Source organism: Carcharhinus amblyrhynchos, chromosome 8, assembly GCF_965287045.1.
Source record: "Carcharhinus amblyrhynchos chromosome 8, sCarAmb.v2.hapA, whole genome shotgun sequence".
Classification (NCBI taxonomy): Eukaryota; Metazoa; Chordata; class Chondrichthyes; order Carcharhiniformes; family Carcharhinidae; genus Carcharhinus; species Carcharhinus amblyrhynchos.
The window spans coordinates 82,820,521-82,847,272 of NC_137331.1; the positions used below are offsets into that span (position 1 = coordinate 82,820,521).

The 26,752-nt window shown below is 43.1% G+C and overlaps 1 protein-coding gene across 1 annotated transcript in view; it reads left to right on the plus strand.

Annotated features, from left to right (window-relative positions):
- Nucleotides 1-26,752, plus strand: part of LOC145347053 (serine/threonine-protein kinase H1-like) — a 62,161-nt gene that overhangs the window by 18,100 nt on the left and 17,309 nt on the right. Inside the window, exon 2 of the mRNA XM_080194953.1 lies at nucleotides 4,750-5,416. Coding sequence (XP_080051079.1) covers nucleotides 4,750-5,416 — 667 coding nt within the window. The remainder of the gene's footprint in view (nucleotides 1-4,749; nucleotides 5,417-26,752) is intronic.

The window sequence follows — 26,752 nt, forward strand, 5'->3', positions numbered from 1 at the left end:
CTAGATCCTTCTGCAGACTCTCCACACCCTCCGCACAATTTGCCGTTCCCCCAATCTTGGTGTCATCAGCAAATTTCGACACCCTGCACTCGGTTCCCTCCTCCAGATCATCTATATAAATGGTAAATAGCTGAGGCCCCAGCACCGACCCCTGGGGCACCCCACTAGTCACCAACCGCCAATCCGAATAGCACCCATTGACCCCCACTCTCTGCCTCCTAGTTGACAACCAATCCTCTATCCACGCTAACACCCTACCCCCAACTCCATGTCCCCTGACCTTCTGCAATAACCTCTTGTGAGGTACCTTGTCAAACGCCTTCTGAAAATCCAGAAAGACCACATCCACCGGCTCTCCTCTATCCACTGCCCTAGACACATCCTCATAGAACTCCAGTAAATTTGTCAGACACGACTTCCCTTTAATGAAACCGTGTTGCGTCCGCCCTATCAAGCAATTCCCTTCAAGATGCCTCGCAATTTCCTGCTTAATGACGGATTCTAACATTTTACCTACCACAGACGTTAAACTAACCGGCCTATAATTCCCCGCCTTTTGCCTGGCACCCTTCTTAAACAACGGCGTAACATTAGCCGTTTTCCAATCTTCCGGCACTTCCCCGGAATCCAGCGACGTCTGGAAAATAACCACCAAGGCATCCACTATCACCTCCGCCATTTCTTTCAGAACCCTCGGATGCATTCCATCCGGTCCTGGGGACTTGTCCACAATCAGCCCCTCCAGTCTGTCGAGCACCACCTCTCTAGTAACAGTAATGTCATTAAGACCCTCCATTCCTACCACCTTTCCATCGCTAACACCCGGCAAATTATTCACGTCCTCCTCCGTGAAGACAGAAACAAAAAAGTTATTCAAGACCTTAGCCATATCCCCATCCCCTACCACTAGCTCCCCTTTCTCATCCTCTAAAGGACCAACGTTCACCCTAGCCAGCCTCTTCCTTTTTATATATTTATAAAAACTCTTGCTATCCTTTTTTATATTAAGTGCTAGCCCAGCCTCATAGCTTCTCCTACCCTCCTTTATCAACTTCTTTGTCAATCTTTGTTGACATTTAAACCTTTCCCAATCCTCTTCTCGCCCACTACTCTTAGCTACTCTAAATTCCTCCGCTTTTAATTTAACACTTTCCTTCACCTCCTTCGTTATCCACGGCTTATTACCTCTCTTCCTACTGTCCTTTTTGACCATCGGAATAAATTTCTGCTGAGCACCAAGAAAGATCTCCTTAAAGATCCTCCACTGCTCCTCAGCAGACCTACCTTCCAACGCACTCCCCCAGTCCACATTCACCAATTCTTCTCTCATCCTACCATACTCCCCTCTATTCAAACAAAGGACACGTGTCCGGGAACCCACTTTCTCCTCCTCCATCTGCACCAGAAACTCCACCATACAATGATCACTCTCTCCAAGAGGATCCTTCACCGCAAGGTCCCTAATTCTACCCGCCTCATTACATAGCACCAGATCCAAGATAGCTCGCTCCCTCGTCGGCTCCAACACACACTGTTCGAGGAAATTATCCCGGCAGCATTCCAAGAACTCCTCCTCGAGCCCACCTCGTCCAACATGGGTCGACCAATCAATATGCAGATTGAAATCTCCCATAACTACTGCCGTCCCATTCCTGCACGCCGCACTTATTTGCGTGTTAACAGCCCGCCCCACCTCCAGATCATTATTCGGGGGCCTATAGACGACACCCACCAGCGTCTTCCTCCCTTTGCTGTTCCTAATCTCCACCCACAACGATTCCACGTTCTGCTCTTTGGCTCCGATATCATCCCTTGCTACCACCTTGATACTATCCTTAATCAGCAGAGCTACGCCACCCCCTCTTTCCTCCTGCCTATCCTTCCTAAACACTTGATAGCCCTGTACATTCATCTCCCAGTCCCTGTCACCTTGCAGCCACGTCTCTGTAATGGCCACCAGATCGTATCCATTTGTGTCGATCTGCGCCACCAGCTCATCCACTTTATTCCGAATGCTTCGTGCATTCAGATAAAGCGCTTTCATCCCAGCCTTCACCTGGACCCTATTTGCCGTAACGCCACCAATTGGGACATCCTCGGCCTCTTCCCTTACCTGTACCCTATCCTTAACTTTAGACCTCGTAGCGTCACCTACCCTCGCACCCTCCCCCCCGCTAATTAGTTTAAAGCCCTGTCTACAGTCCTCTTTACTCGATTCGCCAACACTCTGGTCCCAGCACGATTCAGACCAACCCCATCCCGCCCGAACAAGTCCCACCTACCCCAATACTGGTGCCAATGCCCCATAAATTCGTACCCATTCCTCCCACACCAATCCCTGAGCCACCCATTCACTTCCTTTATCCTGTCAATCCTACGCCCGTCTGCACTCAGTTCAGGCAGTAGCCCAGAGACGACCACCTTGTCGGTTCTACTTTTTAATTCCATTCCCAGCTTCTCATACTCCCTCCCCAGATCCTCAGTCCGCACTTTGCCTACGTCGCCGGCACCCACATGTACTACAACGACAAATGGAGAAAGTTTATGTGGGAAGGCACCAAATACATTGAGAATTTGTTGGGAATTTTCCCATGCAAAATCAAAGCATTAGACAAAGCATAAAGGCCTACAAACAACTCATTTATCCACAAGAACATGTGAACACAAAAAACAGAAGCAGGAGTGGACCAAATGGCTTGTTGAATCTATTCCACCATTGAATATGATCGTGGTTGACCTGAGGCTTCAACTCCATCTTCCCATCTGGTCTCCATATCTCTTGATTCCTTGAGAGATCAAAAAGCTGTCTGATCCAGCCTTAAATTTATTCAATGATGGAGCTCTCTGGGATAGAGAATTCCACAAATTCACAAACATTTGAGTGAAGTAATTTCTCCTCGTCTCAGTCCTAATGATTGGTTGCTTATCCTGAAAGTGTGTCTGAGTGTTTTGGATTCATCAACCAGTATCTCTCAGTATCCACCTTAGCAAGTCTCAACAGGATCTTGTATGCTGCAATGAGGTCACCTCTCATTCTTCTAAACTCCAGACAATGAAAGCCTTCTGAGCTTCTCATTAGAGGACAACACCCTCATCCCAGGGAGCAATTTAGTGAACCATTACTGTTCTGCCTCCAAAGCAAGTACTGTGAAGGGGTGATCTTACCAAAACAAAATCTAAGTGTTGATCAAGCGTGAAAACGGGAGAGAATAGCACCAAGTTTTTGGGCAAGTTAAAAATTCAATCTTATCACGCTCTGAGCAAAAAATGAAGCAAGATCTATTTCCTGTCAGCAAGGGAAGGGGCAGGGCCTAAGCTCACCTAAAAGCCGGCAGCTTACACAGCAATTGCACGTGATCTTTAACTGCCTCCCCACCTATCGCTGGCCTCCATGGATGATAGACACCCCCCTGAACTGACTGGCTGATCTCCCTCTCCCCAGTTGGTCACTAGTTGCAGAGGGCTCAACATCTCCCCTTCCCTTAGGCTCCACCCCTTCAGGCCCCATGCCTCCCAAATAGGCCCCTGCCCCTCAGATCCCACACCCTTGGCACTACTCAATGCTCGGTTTGCACTGTCAGTGTGCTAGGTTGGCAATGCTAGGCTAGCCCCCTGCAAGGGGCATCCCCCCCCCCCCCCCCCCCAACGGGCCTCTGGTCATTAAAGCGAGGCTATCACGACAGGTCCCCATTGGTGGAGATCAAACATGATCCTTGCCGGTGATGACCTTCACCGGTGAGGCCACAAAGGCAAGTGAGCCCAGATGATTCCGTGCCAGGATCACTTATAATATTTAAATTCTATTTATCATAGAATTTATGTATTGAAGTCAGCCTTGTGCCTAAGGAGGTGATGAAGAAGGCTAAGAGGGTAATAGGAACACATTTATATATTTTTTTGGTGAATTGTACTACGAATGATGAATACCTAGCACCTGCATTTATCCACAGAGAATTCAAACTCATTCCTGTTAGTTGTCCAACAAGTGACTGTCACTTGGACAAACAGGAAGGGAGTGGAGCCTATTGCAGCCAAGATGGCTCCAGGTGACATATCTGGTGTTTGATATTGGAATCAGTTCAAACTTTTGTGGCAGTTTCTTTAATTGAATGCCTGAGCTATTCAGATACACAGCAGAGTCATGCTTACAGTTGATTAGCCAACAAACAATTAAAATTACAATCAATATTGAAGCACAAAATACTTCAATTTTTATGAAAGTAAATCTGTGATCTTGCACTTCCTGTAATGCTGACAGTGACAATGGAAAACAAAATAAAAATCTTGTTTGCCTTTACATATTTATACACATAACTCTAAATCATTTTCCTTTTTTTAGTGTGCAAAATAAGGTGCAGTTTATTTTGTAGGGTAACTAATACTCTCCTTCTGATATTTAAGGTACTTTCTTCTGTGACTGATTTGCTGTTTTCCAATACTATGGAGGCTGATTGGATAAGTAAATGTGATCAGGAGGGATTAAGTTTATGGATAAAAATAGTTATATTTATGATTAAATAATTACGTTCCCTAACATGAAAAACTTGCACCTTTGATTTTGTTTTTGTCTTCTTAATTATTACATGCAGTGGTCTACTACTATAAACATAGCTTGGCTATGATGTTTGCATTTAAGTTTACCTTCAGTGGTATTGTGCCACTTGGAATTTTGGAATTACTACGTTTTAAAGGCACTCTACCTGTATCGGTGACTAATTTTGACAAGTCTGTACTGTTCGTTTTCATCAGATATGACATCAAGGCTCTCATTGGAAGAGGAAGCTTCAGCAGGGTGGTGAGAGTTGAACATAGGGCCACCAAACAGCCCTTTGCCATCAAAATGATTGAAACCAAGGCTAAGGAAGGAAAGGAGGTGTGCGAGTCTGAGCTTAACGTGCTGAGAAGAGTGAGCCATCGCAATATCATCCAGTTGATCGAGGTCTTTGAGACGCAAGATCGTATCTACATGGTAATGGAACTGGCTACTGGTGGAGAACTTTTTGACCGTGTCATTGCCAAAGGATCATTTACAGAGAGAGATGCCACGAGGGTACTACAGATGGTTCTAGATGGAGTCAAGTACTTACATACTTTAGGGATTACACACAGAGATTTGAAACCAGAAAATCTTCTCTACTATCACCCAGGATCAGACTCCAAGATCCTTGTCACTGATTTTGGACTTGCCAATTCTGGGAATAAAGGTGGAGACTGGTCCATGAGGACCACATGTGGCACACCAGAGTACATTGCACCTGAAGTCCTGTTGCGAAAACCTTACACCAATGCAGTAGATATGTGGGCTTTAGGTGTGATCTCCTATATTTTGCTCAGTGGAACTATGCCATTCGAGGATGAAAATCGGACAAGGCTTTACAGAATGATTCTCAAATGCAAATACAGTTATGTAGGTGAGGTAGGTGAAACTTATCGAATAACTTGTTTAAAGCTGTAACATTCACTTTTCAAGTTTTTAAGGCCTAAGGAAAAATTTTTAATTTGCAATTTATTTTGTAATTCAGTTTCCAACTCCACATGTCTTATATCATTCTGGTACACTCGAATCTTTTATCAGTTGGTTTCTTGGCAGTAATAGGGTGGGAGGGCACATTGGGGTAGAGCTTAATTGCTAATCATATGCCCACTGTCCACTAGGTGTCTGACACTGACACAAATTGCATTTACTACTGCAGCTGAAAAGAATAAGGCCAACAACCTCATTAAACAGAAACCACAAGATCCAAAATCCTTGGTATGAGGAGAAGAATGGAAGAGCTGAGTGTATTTCTACTGAGACACAGTGGTGTTATAATGTGCCCTTGTAGGAACATTGGAGCAAAAATAGTCTGCTTCATCATTAAACAAAATCAAGGCTGACCTGGGCCTTTGTCTCATATCCCTTCATATGTTTGGTTCAATCTCAAAGTTAAAAATAGCAATTGATCTTGCATCAATTGCAGTTTTCAGAAAGGATTCCAAATTTCTGCCACTGAGTATAGAAATGTTTGATAATTTCACTCCTGAAAGGTCTAGTTCTAATTTTTGGACTTTGCCCCCAGTCCTAAATTCCCCAACAATAGAAATAGTTTCTCTCTATCCACCCTATGGGTTTGATTTTGCGCGCCTCCGGCAATGTGTTTCAATGTGGCCGGGGTGGCCTGACATTGGCCTACAGTGGTTCTTCTACACCACTGTCAATGGGGTTTCCTGTTCTATGCACCGTCTGCGGCACCCTCTGCTGCCAGGAAACCTACAGCGGGAATGTACTGTACGCAGAACAAGAAGATCCCACTGCCAAGAACAGCTGGAAAATTCCTGCCTATGTGTTCCTCTTAATATCTTGAAATTTTTGATTAAAACACTGCTCCAACTTCCAGGGATTACAAATTATCTTGGGGTTCAGTCTCATTTTGGTGAATCGAGACTCCGCTAGTCTGTCTCCAAGGCTAAGATATTCCAAAGGTGTTGTGTCTTGAATTGCTCACACTACTCCTGATGTGGTCCAACTGGTCTTTGTAACTTTCTTTATTCATTTGTGGGAGTTGTGTGACTAGTAGTTAATGCCCTATCCCTAGTTGCCTGAAGGCAATTGAGAGTCAATCACATTGCTGTGGTTCTGGAGTCACTGGTAAGCCAGGTAAGGACAGTAGATTTCCTTCCCTAAAGGACATTAGTGAACAAGATGTTTTTTTCCAACAATCGATAATGGTTTCAGGGTCATCATTAGATTCTTAATCCAGATCTTTTTTTATTGAATTCAAATTCCATCATTTGCCATGGTGGGATTCATACCTGTGTCCCAGCACAATAGCTGAGTTTCTGGATTAATTGTCTGGTGATAATACCACTAGGCCATCACCTCCCCTTAAATATATCTGTGGCATAACTTCTACTCTTTGTGTTCTAGACTTGCAGATGCACAGATCAGCTTTCTACTAGCCTTATTGATTATTCCCGTATTGTTCATGACATTTCAGTGACCTATATACCTGGATCTCCAAGTGTCTTTGGACCTCCATTTATTTCTAACTTCTCACCATCTAAAAAGTAATATTCTATCTTTCTTAGGTCCAGATTGGAAGATCTTTCATTTACCTACATTGAAATTCATTGTCACAGAGTTTTCCCATTCACTTTATCCATTAATATCCCTTTGTAATTTAAAAGCAAAATATCACAAAGTCTGAAATGAAAATGTTACTCTCTCAACAAATGCTGCCAGAGCTGCTGGGTTTTCCAGCATTTTCCATTTTTATTATCCCTTTGTAATGCCCCTTTGTACTACCGCCTGCACTGCTTATTTGTGATAGGAAATTGCTTCATAAGAAAAAAAGTTGTGACAGAAAATTGAAGCAGCTAAGGGTGGCACTGTTAGTGGGGGAGGAATTGAAATGCTGCTGAGAAAAGTGGAGGAAAGTAAAGGAGTTGTGTTCTCGGGGATCTTTAAACTTCTTCCAACGTCGCAAAGCATGATTCTGGTGGCAATGACTGTCTACTATCTCTGTTCAGGCCAAGCCCACTGTTGCTCTAGGGACACACCTGCTGATGTTGGGAAAGGGTATCCCCTCCCTCAAGGACCTTCTTAATTATAACCTGGGCCAGCGTACCTGAAATATGTCTGCCTTCAATAGAAATGAAAATTTGGATAGGTATACAACAGGTAACGGAATTGATATTGCTCATTGTACATCATTGCACAAGATCAAAATTACCCCCAAAGCATTTTAAAACAACTGGAAGACAAATGGATTATATGATAATTCATTTGCTAAAGGATTAAATAAGGTGCAACTTGTCTAGTTATTATATGGTGAACTGACCATATTACTGCCCAATAAAAGTCAGGTTAACAAAGTTATTTGCAAAGAAGAGCTGATTTGATTTGATTTATTATTGCCACATGTATTAGTATACAGTGAAAAGGATTGTTTCTTGCATGCAAAACAGACAAAGCATACCGTTCATAAAGAAGGAAAGGTCAGTGTGCAGAGTGTAGTGTTACAGTCATAGCTAGAGTATAGAGAAAGATCAACTTAGTGCAACATAGGTCCATTCAAAAGTCTGATGGCAGCAGGGAAGAAACTGTTGGTACGTGTCCTCAGACTTTTGAATCTTTTTCCAAATGGAAAAAGGTGGAAGAGAGAATGTCCGACATGCGTGGGATCCTTGATTATGCTGGCTGCTTTTCTGAGGTAACAGGAAGTTTTGACAGTCAATGGATGGGAGGCTGGTTTGCGTGATGAACTGGGCTTCATTTATGACCCTTTGTAGTTTTTTGCTGTCTTGGACAGAGCAGGAGTCATACCAAGCTGTGATACAACCAGAAAGAGTTCTTTCTGTGATGCATTTGTAAAAGATGGTGAGAGTTGTAGCAGACATGCCAAATTTCTTTAGCCTCCTGAGAATGTAGAGACATTGGTGGACTTTCTTAACTATAGTGTCGGCATGGAAGGACCAGGACAGGTTGTTGGTGATCTGGACACCTAGAAACTTGAAGCTCTCGACCATTTCCACCTCATCCCCATTGATGTAGACAGGGGCATGTTGACTATGATTCCTTTGTTTTGTTACAAGGGAGAGATTATTGTCACCGCACCAGTTCACAAGATTCCCTATCTCTTTCCTGTACTCTGTCTCATCATTGTTTGAGATCCAACCCACTATGGAGGTTTCATCAGCAAAGTTGAAAATCAAATTGGAGGGGAATTTGTCCACACAATCATTGGTGTATAAGGAGCATGGCAAGGGGCTGAGGACACAGCTTTGTGGGGAACCGGTGTTGAGGATGATCACGGAGGACGTATTGTTGCCTATTCCAACTGATTGTGGTCTGTGAGTTAGAAGTAGGATCCAGTTGCAGAGGGAAGAACCAAGCCACAGGCCGTGGAGTTTGGAGATGAGTTTTGTAGGAATAATGGTGTTGAAGGCTGACCTGTCAATTTATGTATAAAACAGCATGAAGCCACACAAAGCACTCCTAAAATGTTACGTTTTCTGGCTGTTTAATATAGGCCACTTTTAATAAACCCCATCTGTGTACAGATTTTATGCTCTTTGGTGTTCAGTACAATAGGAGAAAATTTCACAATAAAGCGCCACTTATTTTCACAAGCTACCTACTGAGAATACTTGTAGAGAGGCTGTCATGATAAATGAAGAAAAAACAGTGAGTTTGGTTAATAGGATTAGAAAAAGCCGACTGCAATGTATTCTTCTTAGTTTCCCACAGTACTGTTCTGAAATGTATTAATCAGAGAATGAGCAATGCTGATTCCCTAAGGAGCTAATTGACCTTTTAGGTTCTGGAGAAGAATGGCTGCATTTAAACAATGTATTAAAAGCCAGCGATTCTGAGATTGTAATAAGTGTGGAGGGTACTGCAGAGCTTGACATCGATTTAGTAATTATACTGCATTTACAGACTTCAAAACCATTGAATAGCATCTCCTGAATACAGTATTGGTCACAACTAGTTCTCACACAATTATCCCAGACTAGAGACTTAAGTAAGTTCTGAAAGGACAAATGAAATGCTGATTTCATCATGTTATCAAGAGTAAGTTCTTTCAGCACGTGTAAGACAAAATTCAAGTCCATTGAAACAAGGAGTTATCTGATAATTTTAACTAAAAAAGTAAACATGAGGAAAAAGGGTATCAAAGGACAAAGTACAGCTCAGAAACTAGCCCTCTGGCCTTCCAAGTATGTGCTGATTATAATGTCCTAAATAAACTAAAGAAAACCCCTCTGTCCTTACTCAGCCCCCATCCCTCCCTTTCCTATTCATGTACTCATCCAGATGCCTCTTAAATGTCACTAATGTGCCTGTTCCCACCACCTCCTCTGGCAGCACATTTCAGGCACCCACCATTTTTTGCGTGAAAAACCTCCCCCACACATCTCCCTTGAACTTTCCCCCTCCCACCTTGAACTTGTGCCCCGTTGTAAATGACACTTCCACCCTGGGCAAAAGCCTCTGACCATCCACCCTGTCTATGCCTCTCATAATTTTGTAAACCTCTAATAGGTCTCCCCTCCATCTTTCCAGTGAAAACAGTCCTAGTTTATTCAACCTCTCCTCATAGTCAACACCCTTGCGGCCAAGCAACATCCTGGCGAAGGTCAGGCAACATCCTGGTATCATTGCAATCAATTCTGCCAATGGTTATTCATCCACATGTGGACTGGATCCCTGAGGAATAAATAGGAAAGTTGTAATGCAATTAGCTCATTTATAAAGGAGTCTGCCAAAGTTTACAGAGAAATCTTCTTCTTGATGGATGTCTGATCCATCATCGGGATTCTCATCTAGAAACATTAACATTAAATACAGTATACTCAGATTATTTCTTCAAATTGAACGAACAAAATATAAAGAAGAAAAGTGGAATTTAATGGAAAGTAAATTTACACCAGATTGCAAGATAAAATGCCAGGAGTGATAAATGTTTGTGATAATGGAGATAAAATAACTCTTTGAGTTATTCAGAATACAACTAGATAACATGATGAGAAAGCCATCATGCCTGAGGGATAAGTTTTTGATGGAGCAAATTTATCTTATTCCTCACTTCTTTAATATTCTTCTTACATACAAAAGCATTGGCTGCCAACTTTACCGCCCTGATGATAGCAAAGGTTCTAAATAAATAATGTCACACTAAAGCAGAAAATTACTCAGAATTTGGAATAGATCATGGCTGATTTTGCAGCCTTATAGAATATGTTCAAGGATACTTGGTGCAGGAGGATTTTGCATTCCAGATTATTATTCTTTTAGTGTCTGTTTTCTTCCCCATTTGCTTCCTTTCCATGCCATTCACCACCTATGGACAAGTGTGCAAGGGGCAGCTTCCTCTCAGATCTTGTTCAATGTCATTGATGGGTTGCAAGAATGATTTGGAAATTAATTCAGTCCTACATGCTCTCATTTTGTCTTGATGGAAAAGCACCTCTGCTTGACATTCTTGTGCAGCAACATCAAGAAATCAACATGAGAAGTATACAAACATGAACACATGCTCCAGTGTTGCGAACATCATGTGCTGCCATCTCTTTCATTTCTTGATCCTCAGTAATATGACTATCATACCATCAGTATAAACAAATTGTCAATTGTCAACTTGTCAAGGGCAATTGCAGATAGGTAGTAAATGCTAACCTTGCCAGTGCCTCCCATTCCAAGAACAAATAAAAGTCCAGAAAGTAAAGCTATTTAAGATTTGACATCAAGGGCATTCTTGTCCCACCCGCCACAAGTATTGTAGCGGATGGGACTCAGACCATGCAAAATGTTGACATCAGGCAGGATCTTCCAGCCTTGAGGCGAGCACGGCTGGAAAATCCCACCCCAACTTCTTGTGTTGTACACAAATAAATGTTGTGCATTTGTCTGCAGTTAAGTATGCAAACCTAGAAAAGTTGGCAAACAATTTCAAAAGACCTGGTGAAGCCCAAACCAAGTTAACTATCATTACTTCAAGGTGAATTTCCACTTAATTTATTAGATTTCACTACCTTATTGGTATTTTGAACTCACATTAAATCATCCAGTTTATCACACTGTGAAAAGTGAACATGGCATATGAAGACAGTTACAGAAGTAAGTGGGACATGATCTTTCCATGGCTAAGCTGCAGCTGGGAGGAAGTCTTGTGGCACAATTTGTAGTGTTCCGACCTCTACACCAGGTGCTCCGGGTTCAAGTCCAACACCAGGACTTGCTGGCCATGAAAGAAACGTTCAACAGGCTGATGATCAGCTCAATAATACTTCCACCACATCCCCACTATTCCCCATAGGAAAACAAAGTGTGTTTATGAAGATATGCTTTAAAAATTTGCAGCTATACACATTATTCCTATGTGAAGTACACAAGTATGCAGTTCTGTGTTAAATATATGAATCCTGTGAATATATTTGTTTGTTGTTCTCACAACAGCTAGAGTCAGCCCTGACTCAGCTGAAAACATTCTTGTGTCTGTGTCAAAACATTCTGGCTTCAAGTTCCACTCGAGACTTAAAAACAAAAATCTAGCTGACGCTCCAATGCAGTACTTTCACAGTTCCCATGTTTTGTCTAAGGCAGTAAACCGAGGCTCAAATGGTCCTCTGAGAATTTACCCTTTGGGATCCTGATCTCGGATAAAGACTCTCAGGTAATCAGAAGAGATTTTGGGACGTTATTTCAAATAACAGCAAGGGAGTTATTTCTGGTCTCCTGACAGGCATTTACCCCTAATCTGAATCACTAATGCAAATAATCAAATATCTGTGTGTGGGAATTTACTGTGTGGAAATTGTTTGCTGCCTTTTCGACACCACGATAATGACTAAGGGTGGAAAATTTTGCACGTAGATTCCACTGGCACTGTCAAGGCCTTCCTTGCCAGGGTACCTTCTTGAACCCCTAAATCACATTTTGGTTTGATGTTTTAAGTTTCATGTCAGATTCCTTTCTGTTTAAGGCAAGGTGCATCGTGAAGCATTAATCCACATACCACAGGAGGTTTGAACTCTCAGATATTCAAGGCAAACACAAAACACACAAACATTATGCCTGAGAAGCAAAATCTTTGTGTACAGTCTAAGAGATTGGTATCCACTCACTTCACTGCATTGCTGCAGGAGTCAGAGAAAATGTCAGGAATTATTTTGGAATTGGTGGCAATTCATGGCCCCGACTCCATTCTGTTCTTCAGTTCGGGAAACTGGAAAGACCTATGAGGGAGAAAAGAAGATATGTTGGTGGGGTTAGATGAAAGAGGATGGAAAAGTCTTAATAAACACCAGTGTAATCTGTTCAGCCTAAGGGGTGGAATTTTACGGCCTCACCCGACCTGAGGCTGGAAAATCCCACCCGAGATCGATGGACCTTCCCATTGTCCGCCCTCGCCCACTCCAATTCCCATGGTGGGTGGGGCAGTAGAATTCCAGCAATGCCGTATTCTGTGCTGCCATAATGTGCAAAGATAAGGTAAATATCCCAAAATGAGACAAAACCTGTGATCTGAACTGCGAGCTGGGCAGTAGTATGTGATTTGAGGCAAAGACTTCATGTTTGTTACTAATTGACAGTTTATAAGATATATAAATAAATTCACAGAATAAAGTTATTTATGTGATATTACAATGCCTGGCACTAAATAAATTGATGCTTGTATTACAAAATAGCAGTAGATTTGCTTCGGGAAGTATATTGTTAAATAGTGACATTAAAAACCTGCAACATTGTTCTCAATGAGTGTCCACTTTCTTTGAAGAACAAATAATTTCTAATATTTACTGGAAAGGCAAATGATATTTCAGATTCTGTTTCTCCATCAGCTCTATCGGCTTCATTTAAGCAAATGTAAATGCATTTGTTTTAAAAATTATTTTGTTGCGTCACTGAACTCCTTTATCTTTGAGTCTCAAGATAGACCAACATTCTTTGCCTGGGAATGCATTACAGCTTTTGTCCCCCTCCCCTTTGCACCTGGAATCTGAGCATTCCTGGCACTGTGACAGCATTCTCAGCTTCCAAAGTACTTAAATATCTAATGGCAATGCACTGCAAATCCATTTGGATATATTCAGTTGCATTGGACGCAAAAGATCTTACATCTTTTTGCTACGTAAAAAGTTTTAAGGAAGGGTTTAAGCTATAGAGCCACAACATATGGAGACACATCATCCTTGATGCAAACATTTAATCTGAAAAACTTTAATAACGTACCTTAAAGTAGTGAGAATGCTACTATTATTGAGCTTCTAAATTAAATCAAGGCTTTTTATTTTCTCAATTTCTGAGCATTTATTGCTTCAGTTTATACCTAGTAATCTATGTGGTTTACCCATTATGGCTGCTTCATTATTAGTATTAATCAAAATTATTATTCTTCCTGAGGTAACCTTAAGCAACAGACTTGGCCCATCTTGCCCAACCAATTATAACTTGCTATGCTAACTGTTACAGTAAGATTCAGGTGCACTGGGGAGTTCATGCAATGAAGAAATATAAGAGAGTGATGAAAACCAAAACCTCTTTAATTGCCATCTCTTTGCCCACTTTGGACCCATGCCAGTAAAACTGTTCATGAAATAAGGACTGTCCTGTCATCTTTGGCATAAGAACTGATAAATTGTTTATTTTGTAATTGTGATGAATCTGCTCCTTTTCTCTTTAATTTTAATCCTTAAATTCCTGTTGGTTAAGTTAGAAACAAAGTTTTTTTGTGATGAAAACAATAGCACCTACGAGGATGATCATTTTATACTTTGTTGGAGCAGCCCATGATCAAACTCAAATACCATGTTACTTACTCCAGTAACACAGAACAATAGAGAACAATGTTCTCTAGTCTTTGCCAGTGCATAGTCTGATCGGTTGCTAGGAGGAACACATTTGTCTCCCATGACCCTGGTTTTCAAAGTGTCAGTTACTGGTGGTTCGTGTATAATTGTCCACTTTTGTAACTAAACCAATCACACTGTAGTGCAGCAAACATAAACCCTCTGTAACACATAAGAGATTATAGCATTATTGAATGTCTTCACTTTATTAACCTTTATGAAGTAACAAATGAAATACTAGTGTCAGGTGTGATTCAATGGGTAGGATCTTCTAGACTTAGTCCTTGCCAGAATGGTGGGATCATTCCCAGGTCAGTAACCAAATTTGCGAATTGTTGATTTGGCTCTTTAACTCAGCCATGCTATTCACATCCCAGCTCTGGGTTGCCCACCTAATCAGAGAAGGCAGGTGGGACCACTATCTATTCTGTCAAAGGAAGGATTTCACATTCAAGGGTCCTCAGCATGGGTTCCAATTACATAAGAACATAAGAAATAGGAGCAGGAGTAGGCCATCTAGCCCTTCGAGCCTGCCCCGCCATTCAATAAGATCATGGCTGATCTGTCGTGGCTCAGTTCCACACTCCCGCCCTCTCCCCATAACCCTTAATCCCCTCGATTATCAAAAACCCATCAACCGCGTCTTAAAAATATTTAGCGAGGCAGCCTCCACCACCTCAACGGGCAGAGAATTCCAGAGATTCACCACCCTTTGAGTGAAGAAATTCCTCCTCAACTCCGTTCTAAACCGCCCCCCCCCCCCCTTATCTTGAGGCTGTGCCCCCTAGTCCTACTGTCCTTTCTGAGCGGGAAGAGTCTCTCCACCTCTATCCTATCCATCCTATTCATCATCTTATATGTCTCAATGAGATCTCCCCTCATTCTTCTAAACTCTAACGAGTACAAGCCTAATTTATTCAGCCTCTCCTCATAGCTCAACCTCCTCAACTCCGGCATCAGCCTAGTAAACCTCCTCTGCACTCCCTCCAAGGCCAAAATATCCTTGCGTAAGTACGGCGCCCAAAACTGCACACAGTACTCCAGCTGCGGCCTCACCAATGCCCTATACAGCTGCAGCAAGACCTCCCTACTTTTATATTCAATCCCCCTTGCTATGAAGGCCAGCATCCCATTCGCCTTCCTGACCACCTGCTGCACCTGCAGGCTGGGTTTTTGCGACTCATGCACAAGGACCCCAAGGTCCCTCTGCACCGTCGCGTGCTGCAGTTTTTCGCCACGTAAGTAATAGTCTTTCCTACCATTATTCCTACCAAAGTGGACCACCTTGCACTTGCCAACATTAAATTCCATTTGCCAGTTCCTGGCCCATTCGCCCAGCCTATCTAGATCCTTCTGCAGACTCTCCACACCCTCCGCACAATTTGCCGTTCCACCAATCTTGGTGTCATCAGCAAATTTCGACACCCTACACTCGGTTCCCTCCTCCAGATCATCTATATAAATGGTAAATAGCTGAGGCCCCAGCACCGACCCCTGGGGCACTCCACTAGGTACTTACTGCATTTAGAGTTCTGAGGCTGCAGCAACTGCAGGAGTGTAGAGGAGGCCTTGGAAGGCCGACATACCCATACAGACTCCTGAGGCGCTGAGGTCCCACCTTCTTTCAGCTGGACCTTGATTGTCCAAACCATGTGTTCCATGGAGTGGCGTGCAGCTGAAGAAAAGACAGCTGATATTACTGCTGCTGTTGGCAATGCAGTGGCTTCTGTTCATTCCCCTTGCCCGGGGTGGAAAGTGCAGCTGAATAGGCTGCTCCCATCACATGGTGAAGGCAGGCAGTGAGATTCAGTCAGAATGAGGGTATCGGAAATTTGGAACTCTGTGGGAATTTGGTGCCGAGGGGAGAGAGGTGCTTATCTTCAGGAGGAGTGGAGAGGTGGACGTGCGAGGGAGACTTGAGGGCAAGTGAGAGGTAGAAAGAAGTCAAACCGTGGCATCACAGTGAGCAGGGAAGTAATTGGCTGGTGAATGGTAAGTAGTTTTTCCTTTCTGTTTTCTCTTTTTCCTCCTGGCATTGTGGTTGCTTTTGTAAGTTAACTCAAGGGTTAAGTCATGACAGGAGATCCCAGACCTGTATCATGCTCCTCTTGTGCAATGTGGGAACTCGGGGACCTTTCCAGTGTCCCAGGCTCCTTCACATGCAAGAAGTGTGTCTAACTGCAGCTCCTTTTAGACCACTTGATGGCTCTGGAACTGCAGATGAATTCACTTTGGGGCATACATGATACTGAGGAAGTCACGGATAATACAATCAGTGAGTTGGTCTTAGGGGCAAGAATCACATCTGGAAAAGAACAGCTTTATTAACAATAGGCAACATGGTTTTGTGAAGAGAAGGCTGTGTCTCACATATTTGATTGAGTTCTTTGAGGCAGTGACAAGAAAAATTGCCTAGGGCTGGGCAATGGATGTTGTATACATGGACTTTAGTAAAGCCTTCGATAAGATTCCTCATGGCAGACTGATACAGAAGGTGAAGTCATATGGTATCCAAGGTGAGCTGGTAAGATGGATACAAAACTGACTTAGGCATAGAAAGCAGAGAGTAGCATTGAGGTTTGTGACAAGTGGTGTCCACAAGGATCAGTGATGCAGCCTCTGTTGTTTGTAATATATAAATGATTTGGAGGACAATGTGAGTGGTCTGATTAGTAAATTTGCAGATGATACAAAAATTAGGGGAAGAGCGGATAGTGAGCAGGATTGTCAGAGGTTATAGCAAGATATAAATTGGCTGGAGAACTGGGCTGAAAGATGGCAGATAGAATTTAACCCTGAAAAATGTGAGGTGATGTGATTTGGAAAGTCAACTGCAGAGGGAAATGATAGAGTAAACAGTAGAAATATTAGCAAGCAGAGGGATCTAGGTATGCAGATCCATAGTTCCCTGAAGGTGGCAACTCAGGTGGACAAGGTGATCAAGAAGGCATATGGCATACTGGCCTTTATTGGTTGGGGTGTTAAGTGAAGGAGTTGGAAAATCATGTTGCAGCTGTATAAGACCACATTTGAAATACTGTGTACGATCCTGGTCACACTACTGGAAGGATGTTGGTGCATTGGAAAGGGTGCAGAAGAGATTTACCAGGATATTGCCTAGTTTGGAGGATGTGGACTATGAGGAACGGTTGAACAAACTGTTTTCATTAGAGTATCGGAGGATGAAGGTTTACAAAATTATGATAGGTTTGGATAGAGTGGATAGTCAGAGTCTTTTTCCTAGGGTCAAAGGATCAATTACTTGGGGGCATAGGCTGAAAGTGAGAGAGGAAAAGTTTAAAAGAGACATAAGAGGCAAGTTTTTCATAAAGACAGTGGTGAACGCTTGGAATGCGCTGCCGGAGAAGGTCGTGGAAACAGATTCTATCACAACGTTCAAAAGGCATCTGGGTAGATACATGAATAGACAAGGAATGGAGGGATATGGACCACGTTGAGGCAAGAAAATATTAGAGAAGCATCTGTGCCGGCACAGACTTGATGACCGAAGGGCCTGTTCCTATGCCATATTGTTCTTTGTTCAGGCAGTGGAGAAATGCAGTTGGAGATCAGTGAAGTGCAGAACAAATAAAGTGACTTTTAACAAATTGGCAAATAGTGAGAACACTTTCTGAGTGAATAGTGAGGAGTACTTTCAACAATGGTCTTCCAAAGACCACGACTTGAACTCTTCAGTGTGACTCATCAAAGCCTTCCCAGCCTGTCAGTTTCACTGAAGAATATCTTCCTGCTGTTCATTCAGCTTCCTGATGAGTTGTTGACAGCTTAGGATACAGGCATCCTGGCTGAAAAATTCAGAAATGAGTGTTCAAAAAGTTCTTAATTGGCTTTTAATTACTTCAGTAACTTAACTGCAGATCCATGGAAGTTCCCCAATTGCTTTCAATCCCACACCACCAGAATCCAAAAGAGGAGAGGATGATGGGCAGCACAGTGGTGCAAAGGTTAGCATTGCTGTCTCACAGCGTCAGGGACTCAGGTTCGATTCCAGTCTTGGGTGATTCTGTGTCGAATTTGCATGTCCTCCCCATGTCTACGTCGGTTTCCTCCAAGTGTTCCAGTTTCCTTCCACAGATGTACAGGTTAGCTGAATTGGCCCTTAGTGTCCCAAGACGTATAAATTAGGGGATTGTTGGCATTACGGAGTTCAGGCCTGGGCAAAATGCTTTGTTGGAGAATTGGGGCAGATTCAATGGCCTGATAGCCTAAAGGTCTCCCTCTGCACTGTAGAGATTCTATGATGTCAGGATACCAACCAGACATCAATTTCAGGGGGTTTGACTTCCTACACACATGCATACCCAATTCCAATTGACTAGGAAAATGGTTCTCTAGGCTCTGAATTAGAGGTTTGTATGTTCAAGTTCCACTCCAGAGAAAATATCAATGCTGCTGCTCAAATATAGCACAGAGGGAATGCTGCCCTGCTGGAGGTGATGAGATGTCAAACTATGTCTATATATCCTGCCATAGATACCATGACATTAATTCAATAATGAGCAAGAAATTCTCCAAAGTGTTCTAGCCAATATTTATTTGTCAACAAGCACCACCAGACAGTGGGCAACACGGTGGCACAGTGGTTAGCACTGCTGCTTCACAGCTCCAGGGTCCTGGGTTCAATTCCCAGCTCGGGTCCCTGTCTGTGTGGAGTTTGCACATTCTCCTTGTGTCGGTGTGTGTTTCCTCCGGGTACTCCGGCTTCCTCCCACAGTCCAAAGATGTGTGGGTTAGGTTGATTGGCCATGCTAAGAAATTGCCCCTTAGTGCCCAGGGATGCGAAGGTTAGAGGGATTAGCGGGTACAATATATGGGGTTAGGGCCTAGGTGGGATCATGTTCAGTGCAGACTCGATGGGCTGAAGGGCCTCTTTCTGTACTGTAGGGATTCTATGATTCTATAAAGACAGATTATCTGATGATTTTTCAAGGGGTTGAATGGCCTACTTCTGCTCCAATTTGTATTATCACATTGCTATCTGTGAAATCAATGTGTTCAAATTAGCCATTGAATTTCTTCCAACAGGGGCTATACTTCAAATGTACATCGTTGGTTTAAAAGCACTTTGGGACATACCTAAGGCTGTGAAAGGCGCTGTAGAACTGTGCACAGGATTTTTCGGCTGCGCTCACCCCAAGACCAGAAAATCCCACCTAAAGTCAGTGGACCTTTGCATGGTCCCTGTCCCATCCACTCTGGTTCCCGTGATGGGTGAGATAAGAAAATTCTGCCCTGTTTCTTTCAAGCTTTTGAAATCAAGTGCAAATTTTTAAGATAAATGTTTTATCCTGAATGGGTTTACCAACATGGCTTGCCTTAACCAGATATGGGGAGGATCAGATATGGTGCCAATAAGCAGCACTTACTGAAGTTCCCTGTTCTTTTCCTCCTGATTTTCCATGTAGATACTCAGTTGCTCACTTATATCCACTCTTCTTCCAATCTCCAAACCTTCTCTTTATTCTTGCAGCCTAAGTTGTAGACCAGGAGCAGCAGTCAGGGAGATGACCTCATTTCTAATGGAAATCTAGAAAGGGAAAGTATTTTTCTTTTACAAATGATTTATGCAGGTTCTCAGATTATCTTCTTAATTACATTTAGACATTTTAATGAAAGCTTTCATGTGGTGAGGTTTTCTATTTGGAGCAGGCATACCCCTTGAAAATGGATTTTCTGAAAAAATTGCCCACTGTACATTTTTTTGTGTACTCTAGCAAGTGGTTCTGTGGCTCAGTCAATGGCTGCTCTGCAGGTAAACTGCCAATTGCTGCTATCACCTGCCAAAAATAGTGCATTGTTCCAATCATCATTCCTATGACCATTTTTGGACAAAGGCAGTCTCTTGCGTGCTGTGCTGCTGTATTGCGGCACACAACATCTTCAGGTGCGTGCAACCTTTCAGGGAAACTCAATGCCAAGGTTAGTGTGCCAGCTGATTTATGAAAATGGCCTTCTTGATAGAAGGATTTCAGAAGCCTTTTAATAATTCAAAGAAAATGATTGCATCGAGTGAATTTTTTTTTCAACTTGATTCTCTTAGCTATTATCTGTTTAGATTTGTTAATGTAGGACTTGGATTACAATAAGAACTTTAACATTTAACATAGACACTAAGCTAAGCTGTTGCATGACACCTATGTAGCACTATCATTTCACTTCTCATAATTTTGGGGTTAATCCTGTGAAATATAAAACAACTAAGGTTTACTTGGAAATGCTTGTTCATTGCTATGTTTGTATGATTCCAATCCCACCTGTCCCAATGCACCCAATACATCTCAGCAATAGCTTTATTGTATTCCTAGACAGATGGAGTGACCTCAATCTTACTCCGTGTTGACTTCATCTGCAATTATGGGATCAGCTTCAATTCTTTTCTCCTGAAACCAAGCCCTATTTCTCCACCCCTACCCTTCATCTCACTGCCACCAGGCTGTCTGCTATTAATTCAAGAATGGATTAAACTTTCCTTCAGTGAAATTGTACAGAGACTCAGGCAGTGTCACCTTGTCATAAACTCTGTTCCCTTGCCGCTCTGCTTGAAACCATTAAACAACCTTTGCTAGCGATGAACTTCAATCTCCATATTCCATCCATCACCTTTTATCACTTTTTAATGCGGGCTCGTTGGTCTAGGGATATGATCCTCACTTAGGGGTATCAGGTCATGAGCGTGCGAGAGGTCCCAGATTCAAATCCTGAAACAGCCCTTTGTTTGCTCCCTTTGAACGGCACGGTGGCACAGTGGTTAGCACTGCTGTTTCACAGTGCCAGGGAGCCAGGTTCGATTCCCAGCTTGAATCACTGTCTGTGTGAAGCCTGCGCATTTTCCCTGTGTCTGCATGGGTTTCCTCTGGGAACTTTGCTTTCCTCTCAGACCAAAAGAAGTGCTGGCTAGGTGCATTGGCCATGCTAAATTGTCCCTCAGTGTACCCAAACAGGCACCAGAGTGTGGCCACTAGGGGATTTTCACAGTAACTTGATTGCAGTGTTAATATAAGCCTACTTGTGACACTAATAACTTTAACTTATCTACACTATGATGGTAAGTTTTTTTAAAAAATACTTACCTGGGGCTAAGAAGTGCAGGAGAATTTTGCCCCGCTCCGTATTAAAACCATGCGTTTGCCAACTGGCCATCCTTTGATCCATGCCATCTCCCCCACCACCACCACCTTCAACCTATCCCATCTCATCCGAACCACCATCTTCCTGATCGCTTCCTTAACCTTCATTTTTTTTTCCCTTTCCTAGTTGTCCCCCTTCTCCCAAGGCCTGGCTGACCTACCATCACTATAGCAACCCCAAATTCAAACTTTCTTCCTGAATTGACTCCTTGAGGTTCATGTTCTGTTCCAGGGTTTCTGATGGCTGATCATACGATCCCATTTCGAAGGCCATTGTGTCTTCACTAATCTCTTTGCTTTCTCATTTTAAATGATCGATTGTTTGTATCACAACATCTTCAAGTTCTTTTACAATTACACCATTGCTTTGCTGTAATCCTACACGAAGGGGTTTGGAGACTGTGTTTGTTCTCATGTGCATAAGCATGACATCACAGTGCAGAAATGTCAATGAAATGTGAGACATCTCCTAGCGTGAAAGCACTGACAATTTTCTTTCAGTGTGAAGCTTTCCTTTTCAGCAATTCCTGCTATTTATGTTTTTCATACAATTCATTGTTGTTATTTAAAAAATGATAAAACCAGTTCATGTCAGTTCAACAGAACATGTAGAGCCCCATTAAATATCATGTTGCTGGAGTAAAATTCTGGGTGATTCATGCCGAAGTAGTACAATGGTCCAGATCTCTCAGTTTCCATCTAGATGATCACACCCAGGAGGTAACCTGGAAGATGCATTGGGGGTCATCTCGGACGTTCCAGTGCAAGGACTCTCTGAAAATTGCCTGGGAACTTTTAACTTCTGATGGGCAATTCCGTTGCATTCAGAACCCGCCACAAAGATCTCCAACTCTGAGTTAGAGTTGGAGACTTTGAAGGATTCTGACTCAGTTACCTAAGTAGTTACCCAGGAAATGTTAGACTGAAACAACCATGTTTAACTACTGGGTAACTAGATGCCCCTGACTTCACGCCAACCTTCTGACTTCCATCTTGACCTGCCACCCTCTCCAACATCCTCCCCTCCCCCGCAACTCTCCACTCCCCCGACCATAACCCAACCTCACTACCCTGCCACCCTACCACCCTGTCACTCTGCCACCTGACCGCTCTGCCATCTTTCCACCCTGCCATCCCACACCCCACCACCCTACTCAGCAGGCACCTTGTTCACCGTATCATAAAAATGCAGCTAGTTCACCTATATATTTCAGGAAAGATAACTGGCTACCTGACCTCCAATAATATTAGAGGTAATCAGAACAGAAAGCGGTCATTAAATCTGAAGTGCCACCAATTAATCCCCCTCCCCCATCTTTCCCCATAGTCCTGCAAATGTTTCCTTTTTAAGTAGAGATTAAATTCCCTTTTGATTGTTATGATTGAATCTCCTTCCACTGATTTTCAGGCAATGCATTCCAAATTATGAAGTCTCACAACGTCAGGTTAAAGTTCAACAGGTTTATTTGGAATCAGGTTTATTTGGAATGTTGGACTTTAATCTGATATTGTGAGACTTCTGACTCTGCCCACCCCAGTCCAATGCTGCCATCTCCACATCATTCCAAATGATGACTCTCATCTACTCCAGTCCCTTTTTTGCCAATTATTTTTAAACTATTAAACTGAATAAACAACTAAACTATTAAACTAAACTCCCTGTCTGCTTTATCAAATCCTGCAGCATTTTGAACACTTCTGCTAAATCTGCCCTTAATCTTTGTTGTTCTAAAGAGAGAACAATCCCAGTTTCAACTGTATCGCCACATAACTGAAACACCTCTTCCCTGGTAGATTCCAGTAAATCTCCTCAAAAGCCTTGACATTCTTTCTAAAATAAGAATTTGACACAGTACTCCAGCTGAATAGCTGAGGGAACAATTCTAATGGAGGATCTGAACATTTGGATAGAGTTTTACCAACCAAGCAGATAGCCCACCGTTGTGGGACTTGCATGCAGCAACCAATTAAATGCTGGGGTTGCTGCCCTATTCAGGATGGCAGTCCGTCCCTGAGAATTGCTGGCCCTAGCAGAGAGCTGGCAACTCAGCAGCCTCTGCTGTGCCATCTGGAAGATTAGCTGCTGCTGCAGCAGGTAGGGGGCCTGCAGCCTACTGTAGGAGGGCAAAAGATATCTTTAAGAAATTCAAAGGGCTGGAGGGGAAACCACTGTATTTAGCTTTTCAAATATAGAATTTCTACAGTGCAGAAGAAGGCCATTCAGCCCATTGAGTCTGCACCGACTCTGAGTGCCTAGGTGTCTGTTTGCACTGACTCACCAACTCTCTGACTAAGTATTTTACCCAGGCCTTCTACCCTGCCCTGTAACCCCACACATTTACCATGGCTAATCCACCTAACCTGCACATCTTTGAATGCTAAGGAGCAATTTAACATGGCCAGTGACTGTGGGAGGAAACCAAAGAACCCAGAAGAAACCCACACAGACACAGGGAGGATGTGCAAACTCCACATGGTCAGTCACCTAAGATTCGAATCGAATCTGGGTCCCTGGTGCTGTTAAGGCAGCAGTGCTAACCCTTGTGCCACCGTGCTGCGCCACAGTGTGGTAATAGTGTGGATTGAGTCAACCCAAATAAAGCGCTTGAAACTTGGATTAATCAATGAGTAATATTAGATCAAAATCACAGCTAAGAATCTGGTGGGTGACTTGAGGGGAAGGCTGGTGAACAAAAATTTTCTCCTTCCCTAAAACATTATAGCGTCATATAGTGTGAATTTAAATGTCAGTTAGAATTCTAGACCTCCAGTTGACAGCCCAAAGCTATCCTTCGAGGGAAGGATTGCCTGATAGTTGGATCTTGTAGCACTGCAAATGCATTTGTGAAGATGTCCAACAAAGCTGTGAAGGTATTTTAAAAACCTTAAAATTTCACATAAAGTACTAACAGAAGGATTCCTTTTCGTCAGAAATCCGAATAGTGGTCAGATAGATTCTCACAAATGTAATTTTAGATGATGGTTAAGGAATTCTTATCCATTGGGAGGTAATTTAATTGCTGTAGCAGCAGAAATGAGTGTTATTGATAGAATAAAGCAGCCAGCTAAATGCAGTCACATGATCGCCTGCTAATTAGCATAATGGAAGCATGGGTCCTATGCACTTATATGATGTGGGCAGGCAGGATGGCAGCGATCCTGGTGTCAGTTGATAAGAAGAAAGGTCTGCCAAGGCCAGACGGGGCATTTCAGACATGACACCCCATCCCAACAAAGAATGATGAGATCAACCCTTCACCACTAGTCCAAGACCCCTGAGGGACCCTTCCTCTGCAGCCTGGCAACAGCAGAGGGGCAGATGGAATAATGGATTTACCCCCTTGAGTCTCCACAGTGCCAGGCCAGGGTGTCAGTGTTAGGATGCCTGGGACAGTGAACTGTTGGCACTGCCAAGGTGTTTGGCGTGTAGGGAAGCTGAGTGGGGAGTCTGAGGGGTGAGGGGGCCTGAGTGGTGGTCTGACGCGGGTAGTCTGAGGAGGAAGGGAGGAGGCTGAGTGAGGGGTCAGGTTGGATAAACCTCAGGCCTGCATGGCGTGGGGGGGTAGGGGAGATGCCTCTCATTGCTGAGGGGTTGGTGGTGCTTCCTCGACCTTTGTGGTTCAACGTGCCAGATCTTTGCTTGTGAGGACCTGGATGAAAGGCGTCCCAAGTGCAGATCCTGCTGGGGTAGTGGGTGAATAATGAAGGCCAGTACTGCTGCTTCACAGCACCAGGGACCTGGTTTGATTCCCGGCTTGGGTCATTGTCTGTGTGGAGATTGCACATTCTCTCCGTGTCTGTATGAGTTTCCTCCGGGTGCTTCGGTTTCCTCCCACATTCTGAAAGAAGTGCTGGTTAGTTGAATTGACCCGAACAGGCCCCAGACTGAGGTGACTAGGGGAATTTCACAGTAACTTCATTGCAATGTTACTTGTAAGCCTTACTTGTGACTAATAAGTAAACTTTAAAATCTTTACTTTAATAAAAGTTAACTCAGGCTGCAAGCCTGCTAATTATACTGAAATGTGTGTATTTGAATATTTATAGGTTTCCTGCCCGCCCTGGCCAGGAGCCTAATTGGCGGTGGTGGTAGCATTGCATGGGAAGGTCACAGTGGGTTTGGCAACCAGTGCAAAATTCGCTTTCTCACCGACTCCTGATTCTCCAGGCCATCACAATTTGCGATCAGGGCTAGCTAGCCCAGAGAATCCACCCCCCCACCCCTTCAAGCTCCCCAAGTGTCATAATGGCAAGAATCGCAATCGATCCACAGTCTGTCAGCTGCAGTACAACAGCATGTTTTGATATGATTCTAATGCAACCGTCAACACCCCCCCCACCTTAAGTTTTGTGCAAATGGCCTTCATTAAATTTCACCCATTGTATGGAATACTATAGTTTTCCCAAAGTATATCAAATATAAATTTAAATTTTATTGCATTTTAACATAGAAATAGAGATTTTTAATAAATGGGATGCAGTGTTTGTTGATTCCATTGGGTTTCATTATAAAAGTCTTGGTAGTCAAAGTGCCACCAGGCAATTTAATCAATATACAGGAGGACCCAGAATGAAGTGTGATGAAGAGTCCATATTAAAGGTGTCTTCTGCAGGATAAAGAATTTATTAAGGACATCCTGAAGATCCATGAGGTGATCTGACAGCCTAGGTATGTAGAATATCAAAATAGAATAACTACTTAATGAATAGAGCTGACTCTTAAACAAGGGAACACTGAAGTTATTGTTACAGTGTATTTTGCCAATACATGAGAACAGCTGGCTCATTTTAATTCCAAGCCCCACGCCCCCAACCACCACTCCACCCCACCGCTGGAACCACCACTACCCCCACAAAGTTCTTATTGCCCATCTTCGCACTTGCTCAAGTTTCTCCAGCCTTTAAATCAACAAAGCTCTGTTTCTTATTCAGTGCATTCGAAAACCTAGCTGTGAAATCGGTCAGAGACTGTATTCCTTTGTGTTGCAGCAGAGCTGATAGGGTGATAAGGGCTATATCCTCCAGACAGGTATTGTTTTACCTGCTTGCTATTGGTATCATCTAGCATTAGTTTGTGTCTTTGTTGTGTGTCCTCTTTGTTCTGTTGGCGTGCAGAAAGAGTGAAACCTGCACTTACCAGTCATTGAAAGCAATATGCTCACATTTGTCAATTTCATGCCCTGATGGATTTTAATTATAAAATGTGAGACAAAGAAGAAATGTGATCCCAGCAAGTCCAGTAGAATAGATGGCTGAAATCGCAGGAGAAA